Here is a 12,144-nt window from a genome sequence, read left to right as displayed (position 1 = left end):
GCAAATGGCATTCAACACCTGGAACACAGTAAGCGCTCAATACATATTCCTTGGAGCTATTTCAGTGATTGTTATCACAACTGCTGTAGGATTTATAGTCTCAGTCCCTGACAAATTACTTAGTTGTTTTGTGGTGATCAATTTTATAATTTCTGCAGAATTCAAAGTCTCTATTCAAAATGTCTAGTCTCCTTTTATCCACTGATAAGAACTTCCATGGATACAATTAGTTCTGCAGTTGATGGCAAGCAAGATTTAGATATCTGAAATCAATGGTTAGCTACACTAGGCTGGAAAGGAAGATTGTGGCCATAGCCAAATTGTCTAGCATCACAATGACATTGTAGAAGGGAAAGGAATGATCATTTCATGTGTCATTTCCAAATAACTATGTGGACAATCACATTACTGTCTCTTAGCTGATACTGAAACCTCTCCCACTATTCCTTTGAATCCAGTTTTAGGTTTAATTCTTTGCTTACTGAGACTTTGTTATAACACAGAATTTGTCTAATTACCATGTCAGATTCCATGTAACTCCTTGAATCTGAAATCCAACTGAAGAGCTTAAATAGGGAGGAATTTATTTTCTCAGGAAAGGTCTTGGGAGGATTTGATAATGTAGCCAACTATTGCACCACTGTGTTGTATACCAGAAACCAATATAAGATTGTATATCAACTATACTTCAATAAAAAAAAGAAAACAGACAAAAAAAAGATTTTAGAATTTGCAGGCCAGGGCCAGAGCATCATTTTTTTTTTCTACAATAGCATCATTCTCCCAGGATCTTTTATCTTTCTCCTCCATCTCACTTAGCAAGATGCTTTCATTCCTATGCCTGGAAGTGGCTACTGCATTGTATATCACATCTGCATTGTAGGCAACAAGAAGGAAAATGGCAATGGGTGAAATATGTGTGCTAACTATGTCTTTTGTCAAGAAACCTAAATCTTTCCTGGAAGCCCCATTCCACTGGCTTCCACTGACATCCTGCCAGCTAGAATCAGTCACATGGCCACTCCTAGAAGAAGGGGGGTAGTGGGAGGTAAATATTTAACTCTACAAAGTGTCACCTGGAACAAAACTGAATTCTCTTAGTATCACAAAAGGGAGGCTGAATATTTGGTAACTAACAGTGCCTACTTAAAGGGAAGAAGCATATCCTATTATCTGTAACAAATGCCATTTTTTGTGAGTGTATATTCAGCAGGGCTGGCAGAACATTAACTTCCCTAGATCGGATTCGTCGCCCATGTCACTGTGTTCTGGTCCCTGTTCTATATTACTAACATTTGATTTTAAAAATCAGAGTCAACATTAATATCACCCATTCTTAAGCACACAACGTAAAGTGAGTTTCTTCCTCGACTAACTTTCATGTCACCATCTATGCTATTCATATTACCATGTGCATTAGATGCTATTATGATGATTTTTATGCATTTGTTTTTCCATAATAATGAGTTTGTATGCACATAATAATATAGTTTCCAATGCTCAGACTACCATACCATTTCAATAGAATTGCCTGCAACCACAGTAGTACAGAGACTTAAACCCTACTCTATTTTGTTCTTTTAATTTACTTCTTTCAGATACTAGTGTGCCCTTAACCACACTCATGCAGTAATATAACTTAAGAATATTAGCTATTTCCTACCCCTAACCTTTCCTCCAAGCCCTAGATGAGGACTTTGAAATGTTTTGACTTGTTTCAAAGTCCTAAAACTGCAGCCTTCCCTGCAATAATTTTTAGACTTCATGATTCTTAGACTGTACAGTATCCTTTAGCATCCTCGTATGTAACTATGTTCATATACATGCACAGGCACATATTTTAGAGTATATTGCTGGTAAGTTTTTCCCTTCTTGTCATTTCCCTACCTTGAGTATTTGCTCTGCTTTGATTCACTTCAACTTTTTTAATTTAAACTATTTTTTCAATTATTTTTCTAGATTAATTAGGAGCATGATACACTTTCTGGATCCTTCTCCAAATATTTCTTATACCCTGACAAGTGAATCATTCTTTGACTAAACAAAGGATTTGAGTTTCAGACTTTTCTCTGTAGGCTGTAAGTGGTATTAAATTGTCAACCAGATTGTAGTATTTCAGGTGATGGATATCATATAAATAGATATATTTAGCAGGCAATTTAAAAAAATCTGAAAGCTTATAATACTTTCTTTACTTGGGCTTTAGGAATTTTGCCACAATTTACCTAGGTTTGTTTCTTATTCTAGTAACCCTTCCTGAAACTCAGAAAGTCTATGTAAATTCAGTATATCCTTCAGGTCAAGGAACACATATTATTGTTCCTCCCTTCATCTGCTCTTTTTTTTTGTTTTCTTGGAACATATTTACTCACATAGTAGGTCTAATGAATATATCCTCTAAGTCTCCTCTTGTTCCCACAATTTCCATATTTTTGTATTTTTCCTAATTTTTAATTACTTCACCTAGTCTTACATGTTCTCAATTTTCAGGACAAAAATTTGGGTCTTATCAGTGACCTTTCATGCTCAATCCATATATTGATTTTTTCTTGTTTATTCATTTATAAAAAAATTAACAAAACACATAGCATTGAGTACAGAAATCTTATTGGAGTGTCCTTAAAACACTAGTGTTCTTATCATCTGCTGTTCAATATACTTTCTTGGTAATAACCTTTCTGCCCAGTTTTCTCTCTCTGGTGCTTTGTCCCTGGTTATGGTTGTTTCCTCTGCACTCCTGGGGGCTTGTAGCCCCTGGAAGTACCTTAACAGTGGCATCCTCAGGAGTAATGGGGACACAGAGTGTTTTTCATTTGTCAGACAGAGGGGATTGGCAGTGGGCTGTCAGTCCCTTGAAAAGGCGATAGGGGGAAGTCTGTTCTGGAGTTTCCTCAGAGATGCTCACCTGCCAGTGTTATTTGTGTGGAGCACTTTGATTTCTCCTGAGCTTCCCTCGGAGACCAATGAGCCTGAGTGACTTCTGGGCCTCTACTATGCCCTCTGGGGCTGGTCCCTGTGTTCTAGTCTGGTCCAGGGGGAGCCAGGTTGGCAACTACTTTCTCCCCTAAGATTCTGGTTCAGAAGGATAATTTAAGACTCCCTTTCTAACCAGCTCCCCTAACAGCTTCAGGAGCCATCTGCCTAGCTCAGGAGAACAAAAGTGGGCTGGTGCTGGGAGGGAAGAAACTACAATCTTCCATTTAAAAATCTTTATGTATATGAGATGATGAATGCTAACTAAACTTACTGTGGCAATCAATTTCCAATATAAATCAAGTCATTATGCTGTACATCTTAACATTATACTGTGCTGGATGGCAATTGCATTTCAATAAAACCAGAATAAATTTCCAAATAAAAGAAAAAGGCAAGTTTTATATCCAAATATACAGGATGATTTGATTAATGACTATAATAACTTTAACTCAAGATATTACTCATATGCAGGAAACTTAAAGATATAAAATCTTTGTTCAAAAAATGTGTTCTAAATCCCAGCTTTAGTCTCACAGAGATAAACAATTATTATCAGAGTTGAATTTTAATTACATTTAGGAAATTCAGATGTGGTAAGAATAAAATGAAACAACTAGACCACAGAAATCTGTGAGTGGTGGGAAAGCCCTATTGATTCTAAAAAATATATTAACTGCCAAAATAAAGATATTTTTCTTACCCATATCTGACATTTCTGGCACAGTGACGATGTACGGCCCATCTGTGAACTTTGGAGCGTTGTCATTGATGTCCTGCACTTTGATGATAAACTCGGATTCAGGCTCAAGAGGCTTGTTTGTTCGTCTGTCAATAGCCTGGGCGTGAAGCACATAGTGGGTCTTCTGCTCTCTGTCTAGACTTTTCGTTGAGTGGATGTCACCCGTGGTATCGTCAATGATAAATATAGTCCCAGCACCTTCTCCAGTAAGGATGTACTTGACAGACCCATCACCTTTGTCAGAATTGGAGTGCAGCTGTAAAATAAACATGGCATCACTTAACATGCAATTATATCCCAAGGTCATATGGTATTCTCTGAAAAGCCCTCTAAACGTCATCACTTGTCTTTTCTCCACAGTGTCTCATGCATTACTATAATCATCTAATTCTCTACCATTATCTATCTACTTTCCTGCACTTTTCTCCACTTGGTATTAATATGGATATTTTTTATCATATTCTAGCTAAGAGGTCCAGTTATTGATTTAAGAGAAATTCATAAGCAATACTTACTAAAAGAAAACCAATAACCCTGTCTTTCTAATAAATCAACATTTCACTAACTACATAGAAGAAATTACCAGTAAATCACTGTTGCCTTCAATATTTATAGTAATATATATTTTTTAATTTTACTGTTTGGCATTCTATTTCAACATTAAAATTAGAAAAAAAAATGTGGTAGGACAAATTGAGATTAAAATTGCTAAAAATGTTCATAAAGGAAGCACATAGATGCATTAACTTTATAATTTGAAAAAAAATTAAAATATTTCTAGATTAATTAAGATTTAGGGAAAAAGCATTTGTGGTAGAATATTTTACTTAAAGATTATAAAATTTTAACTCAAAATTTAAATAGTAGTGATAGATTTAATCAATAAGTGGGACATAATTTTTAATTAGTTCAAATACACTAATAAATTATCATTTAGTAAAATTAAAATGATTGAATGTTCTTCAAATGGATATTACAAAAGTAAAATCTCAGTAAAGAATAGGTCTTCAATAAGAAGGATAAATAACATTTAGATAATTATAAACTACTTTTTCACTTAAACATCAGTAAACACCTTTAAACTACATATATCTGATATTCTATTATAATTTATAACATAAAAGTTCATTTCAATATTTCCATGAGTGCCAGTGCTATATTTCTGGTTAGGAACAACTGCTGTCTTTTCTTAAGTCTGATACGTATATTTGAAGAATTGTTTCTCCCAAGAGATCTGAGCAGTTATTCTTCGTATGAAACCTTTTTGGTCACATAACCTCAACTACTCACCTTTTGTTCATTTCTGACACTTGAAAACATTAAAAATATATAACCTTGTTCACACAGCATTTTGATTTCATGCCACAGTAAAGAGAAAATTTTCAAGGTTAATTTTAAAGTCTCTGAACTCCAAAGACATTTTTAAAAAGATAAAATATAGAAAAAGACAGTACACTATAAAGAAGGGGATATTTTTTGGTAACATGAAGGCAACTGAAAATAAGGTGTAGCACATCAGAACAAAATTTAATTATTTCTTGAAAATACATAAGATATAAACAGGGATAAGACTCAAAATGCTGGGACTCTCTCAGCAAATTCAACAAATTAAATAGTTTCAAAACTGCTTATTTGTATCTTTTAAAAGAGGAGTAAAAATACATTGGCAAAATATGAAAAAAAAAATTGCTTTCCACGATTCACTAGTAAATAAACTACTGAAGGAAGAATGCAGAATGAGTTGTATGGAGACAGTTTTATGCATGTATGAAAAGGGATTTAGTTGTTTCTTTATGTGACTTGACATACTATTGTAGCACCTAGGAGAAAAGATTTATCATTTAAGAAGCAGACACATACAAAATAAAGATAGTCTAGCCAGTTTCATTATCTCCAACTTTGCATCAATCCATGACCAAAACTGCAAAATAAAACAACAAATTCATTGAACAAAAGTTTTTAAAACCTTTTGTAAAACACTCGTGTTATTAAATTAATAAAAGGTGATATCGTTATATTAGCTACTGTTATATGATACAAAAATCAAGAACTATATAATATAAATGCAGCTATTTAAAGACACTTTTGGAGAAATGTATTATGTCTCCTAACAACTAATTTTAGAAAGACATAGCAATGGTGACAATTGACTCTTATCTTCAGGATATATTTACATTATCATCTATGTTTTTAGTGAGGTTAATGTGATATCAGTTTTGGGTTAAAGGTTTATATTACAATTAGTTAATTATATTTTAAAAATATGGGCTTATGTATGTAGATTAGCAATAAAAGTATGTAAGAGAAATAATAAAGTTGTTAAACTAAACCATTTATTAAAAATAAAATACACCCTATGCTTTATACAGATTCTGGTTAAGTAATTCAGATAAAAGAAAAATGCCAGAAAAATGCCAAAATTTTAAGACTTGACTCTGGTTTTTCATTCATAAGGTTTTTTTTTTTTTTTAATTAATAAAGCGTTAATTAATCACTTAGTCTAAATACTTCAGAAGTTATATCTAATTTGAAAATAAATGTGCAATACAACCAGTGAATTGTATTTCAGCAGTATTTATATTGTTGGATAACACAGTAAAAGTTACTTAAAATACAAAAATGTACTAGATTATATAAGTTGATAATACTTAGTTGGTTTAAATAATATAGATAATCATTTCATTACAGAATGTTTAAAATATCTTGGCTAGCCTGGTTGAATCATTAAACAATGAGTTTCCATGTAACACTAACAGGAAATGATTACAGCAGCATTTAGTCAAATAGTTTATATGATTATGTTGATAACCATTTTGAAACAAGAGTGGTCCACTCACAGGATTGCCTCTTCTCTGCATACCTATTTTCAAATGTTTAATTGTTTGCAATACACATTCCACAACAAACGTGAAGCCTCAGAGGACCATAGTTACAATGTCTTATTTTCCTTAATACATGGATTTTAAGATCGTGGAAGAACATGTTTCATATTAGGTTTTGTAGAGAAAAAGTGATGAATGAGGGATGAATGAATGAGTGAGTGAATGAATGAATAAAATAGGCAGGCAAGTAATAGCAGTAGTAGGGGTAGAAATCTTAAGATACAGGAAGTTCTTGAATGTAAATCATCATCTAATATGGATAATCAGAATAAACGTGTTACTGTTGAGTATGGGCAGCAATGAGGGACCAAATGAAAGGATTTGGAGTAGAGAATGTAATACTCTGGTTATAGACATGGTACTGATTCAGTAACCAATAAAATATTATGTTGTAAGTTTAGCTACTATATCATTTAAGAGAGATTTTCATGATTTTTTCTTTGAAATAAATAAAAATGCTTTGAAAATAAGGTTGACTTTAATTATATATAATGAACCCTTTTTAGCAGACAGTTTAGCTATACCATCAAGAAATTAGTAGCAGGGCTTAACATAACATGCAGTGGTGGGAATATACTTTTAGAGACATGAGATTTTGCAGAGTGAGTGTATTTTTATGCTAATGGGCAGATGCTATAGTCCTAAAGCAAGAAGACATAATCCCTGTATATCTGATCACATACCATGGGTTAATTAACTGTTCTTTAGAGAACAGAGAAGTAGAAGAGCACAAAGAATGAAAAGAAAATGTAGTCAGGCAAATAAAGTAAAATGAACTCTTTTCTGAAATTATTAAATAAATTGTCTCTTTCTTAGTGTTAAATAGTAACCTATGGTACTTGGAAAGTTAATGTGACTCACATGAGTTCCTCCTAGAAAACCATATTCACCCTGGACCACATTAGGAAGAGAACCTAAAAATTAATAGCTTTCACTCTAATGCAAGGTTCCTCACTAAGATAATATTCTATCCTTGCAAAAAGAGAAATGCATAACCATTAGCATTAATTATTTATTGTTACACCAGATTTCAGCTTTCGGTAAGTTCACTCTTGATTCTGTGAGACCAAATAATAACAATGGAAGCTTGGGTGTAAAAGGTTCTATAACAAGCTTTATTCTCATGATGGCAGGTTGAATGCTAGACAATAACATCTGCATCCAGCAAGTCCTCAATCTGTCTGTGCCTTTGCCTGTGTGCACAGAGCATGGGGCAGAGTGCTTTATTTAGTGACACAGTCAATAATAGTTCATTGTCAACACGTGCAAGAATGCACCTGAAGGCATTGTACATGTGCCATGGGCATGGAGATTAGGTTCAGGTGAGGATCCTGGCCATGGTAACTTCCATTTTCCCTACATGCATCAATTAACATGTAAAAAGTTATATTAAAAATTATATAAATAAAGCAATTGTTCATCCACAAAGCTAACATTAATAAATTTAAAGGACAAGAAATTAGATGAGGGTAAGGAAAAAATGTATGAGTTTATTTACTGAGAAACATCAAAGGTCTTGGCAAACAGGTAAAAAGTCTCCTTGTGAATTTTAGTTTTTAGCTTTTAATTTCTTTATATGTATTCTTAAAGGAGGAACTAGTGAATAAAGAGGAGGAGGGAAAAATCAGCAGGAAGCAACACAATAATAATAATACATATCATATCTTCTGAATCCCAGATTAGGGGTATTAACATACAAGACTAAAAAAGTATGAACTATCTCTGAAGTTTGATATTTTCATAATTCCACATCCATCAGCTGTTAAGAGCCCATCCAAATGTACCAAATATTTGTACACTGCAGGAGGCAACCAGTGGTTGTGAATTTCACTATTAATTGCTGGGAAGCCTTAAAAAGTAATCAATCAAATGGAATTGGACAGAGAGATACAAAGCACAGGAATACTTATTCTCTATCAGAATCAATCTGTCTTCTTTTACCTCTCATCAGGGTCTAATCAAGAAAGAGATGACTCTAGCAGCTGGTTTAAAGAAAAAAAAATCTCATAGTACACAAAACATTAATACCATTCCAGAAAAAGAAAATGGCCTAAACTAGTACCTCTACATTCAAAGGTGTTGTGATTTCATCCCCATTCAAACTCCACCATTACTGTTCATTCAGTTTTTTCTTGAAGAAAGCAGTAATTGCTTAAACATAGTGGGTAGGAAGACAATGGATGTGTGGAGTATACAGTAAGCAGAAAATATTTTTACTTTGGTAGAGCCTACATTCATTCCAGTGAGAAGTATACAGTAAGTAGAAAATGTGACTCATACACAGTATGCTAGAAAGTGATGAGACCCACACTTAAAAAGGAGAGAATAAAATAGAGAAGAAATATCAAAGGTGGTTGAGGTGTTACAGAGGGATTGCAACATTAAATAAGAGAATGTAATAGACAGACTATTGGCCCCTCTAAGACGTCTGTCTTTATTCTGGGAGCCCGTGAATATATTATTTTATATGGCAAAAGAACATCACATATATGCCTGGGGTTAAACTTGAGGTGGGTAAATTATGTTACTTTCTCTAGATGGGACAGTTCTGATCACCTGGATCTTTAGAAGGAAAAAATTATCCCAGCAGGGTGTGAGAGAGAGAGAGAATGGTAGTGTGAAAAGGCATTCAGCACTTCACTGCCTTAAGAATGAGATGAAATTTAACCTGAAATATACTGGTGCAAGACCTAGAAGCTAGAAAAGGCAAAGAAAGGGATCCTTCCCCAGAAACTGTAGGAAGGAATGAAGTTCTGTCCATACCTTGTATGGGGAAAATGGAAGTTTCTATGGCCAGGATCCTCACCTGACCCCAAACTACTTGATGATGTAATTGGCCTTCTGCTAGGCTACTGCTTCCACACCCACAGGCAATGAGCTATTATTGACTGAGTCACTATATAAAGAGCTCTGCCCAGTGTTCTGGGCCAAGGCAGAGGCGGAGGTGGATTACAGATCTGCAGACTGTTGGATGCAGACATGATTCTAGTGTTTGACCTATTGCTGGTAGAATAAAGCCATGTATAAACCCTTTTGCTCCAAGAACATTCCATGGTCATGTCTTGCTCTCACTGAATCCATAGTGAAATTGCCCAGAGCTGAAACCCTCACGCAAGACACCTTGATATTTAGCTCAGTGAGAATTATATTGAACTTCTAACCTAGAATTATTAGAAAATGAATTTGTGTTGTTCTAAGTCACTAGTATCATGGTCATTTTTTATAGTAGCAATAAGAATCTAATAAAGGAGTCAGATAAGGAATATTAGAAAGATGACATTTTAGCAATTCCTTGAAGGAGGTGAAGGAGTCAGCTATATGCTTCAGGGAAGAGAATTCCAGCAGGAGAAACAGGAAGAGCAAAATAATCAAGTTGAAGACATGACTAGTAGGTTCTAGAAACAGTGAGGAGGCCGATGTTACCTGAACTGCTCAGACAAAGAGGAAAGCAGTTGGGGAAGAGATATACAGTAATTCCCTCTTATCTACAGATTCACTTTCCACAGTTTCAGTCATCCACAGTCAGCTGCAGTGCAGAAGCAGATGATTCTCCTTTGGATGCATGGTCACTGGGTCAATAGTAGGCTAACACTATATCATATTGCTTACATCATTCACCTCACTTCATTTCTTCACGTAGGCATTTTATCATCTAACTGCATCATAAGAAGAATGGAGAGTAGACTCTGGTAAGATATTTTGAGAGGGAGACCACATTCACACTTTTTTACTAAGATATATTGTTGTAATAGTTCTATTTCATTATTATTCTAAATCTCTTACTGTGTATACTTTATAAATTATACTTTATCCTAGATATGTATGTGTAGAAAAAATTTACATATGTTTCAGTAATGTCTACAGTTTTAAGTATCCATTGGGGAACTTAGAACACATCTTCCATAGATGGAGGGACTGCTGTAATTGGTAATGAGATCAAGGAGGACCACTGTATGAGAGGAAGAGACACTGGATAGGTTTGAGCAGTGCAGTGTCATAATCCACTTACCTCTCAAAAGGGTCATGCCAGCTTTATTTTTGAGAACAGAACACAGAGGAACAAAAGTAAAAGCAAGGAGAACTGGGAGAATGCTACTGCAGTAACAAGATGATTGATGATGGATGCATGGACCAGGGGCTAGTAGTGAAAATGGTAGGAAATGGTGCAATTACGAACAGATTTTGAAAATAGAACAAACACCAAAAGCATAAATAAGCAAACAGTTCTACATCAAAACTAAAAAGCTTCTTCATAGCAAGCAAAACCATCAATAAAATGAAAAGGCAACTTATGGAATGAGAGACAATATTTACAAATCTTACAACAAGTAAAGGGTTAATATCCAAAATATATAAAGAACTCATGCAATGAAATAGCACAAAGCAAACAATCTGATTTATACATGGGCACAGGAACTAAACAGAAGGTGCATCTATGGCCAAAAGGTTCATGAAAAGGTACTCAACATCACCAATCATTAAGGAAATGCAAATCAAAACCATAATGAAATCTCATCTGACACCTATTAGAATGTATATCTTAAAAAATACAAGACATAAAAAGTATTGATGAGGATGTGGAGAAAAGGAAACCCTTTTGCACTGTCAGCAGGAATGTAAATTGGTAGAGCCTATATGGAAAACAATATGAAGTTTCTTCAAAAAATTAATAAAATTACCAATGGATCTAGCAATTTCACTTCTGGGTATGTGTCCAAAGGAAATAAAATCATTACCTCAAAGAGACATCTGCAGTCTCATGCTCATTGCAACAATATTCACAATAGCCAAGATATGGAAACAAAATGTCCATCAACAGATGCATGGATAAAGAAGATGGGAGATACAAGCACAATGGGATAATATTCAGCTACTAGAAAAAGCATTCTGCCATTTGCAACAACATAGATGGACCTTTAGGGCACTATGAGTGATCAGATAAACTAGAAAATGACAGACAGCGCTTGGTATCACTTATGTGGAATCTAAACATGCCAAACTCATAGTAACAGCAACTAGAATGGTGGCTTTCAGGGTGTGGGGAGTGGGTGGAAAGAACTCTTGGTCAAAGAGTACAAATATATAATTATAAGATGATAAGTTCTGGGAATCTAATGTATAGCATAGTGATTATAGTTAATAATGCCGTATTATACATTCAAAATATGTTAAGAGTAGATCTTAATGTTTCTCACCATAGAAAAGATGTGGTGAGCATGTAACATGATGGAAGTTTTACCTAATGTTATGGTGGTAATCCCTTCAAAATATATATGTGTATCAAATCAACATGTTGTACAACTTAACCTTATGCAATGTTATATGACAGTTATACTCAATAAAGCTGTGATTTTTTTAAAAGAAAGAGCATAGATTTCCTAAAAGAGTGCATATACAGTACTAGAGAAAGGAGAGTCCAAGCACAAATGTTGGGTGTTTAGACATAGTTATTAAGAGTATGAAGTGGCTAAGATTATGAAGTTGCAATCAACTGAGAGGTGAAAGGATCCAGGTATAGAAGTTGGATGGGAAAGACCACAAATTCAA

At 34.3% G+C, this 12,144-nt stretch overlaps 1 protein-coding gene across 4 annotated transcripts in view; it reads right to left on the bottom strand.

The window, feature by feature from the left end:
* CDH18 (cadherin 18) overlaps positions 1 to 12,144 on the bottom strand; it is a 1,060,019-nt gene that overhangs the window by 267,181 nt on the left and 780,694 nt on the right. For all 4 annotated transcript variants that reach the window (XM_036896722.2, XM_057496160.1, XM_036896723.2 and 1 more), the window contains one exon: positions 3,677 to 3,971. In XM_036896722.2, coding sequence (XP_036752617.2) covers positions 3,677 to 3,971 — 295 coding nt within the window. The remainder of the gene's footprint in view (positions 1 to 3,676; positions 3,972 to 12,144) is intronic.

Source organism: Manis pentadactyla, chromosome 2 (assembly GCF_030020395.1).
Source record: "Manis pentadactyla isolate mManPen7 chromosome 2, mManPen7.hap1, whole genome shotgun sequence".
NCBI lineage: Eukaryota > Metazoa > Chordata > Mammalia > Pholidota > Manidae > Manis > Manis pentadactyla.
Note: the sequence above shows the minus strand (reverse complement) of the source record. Positions and strands in the feature narration are given on the sequence as shown.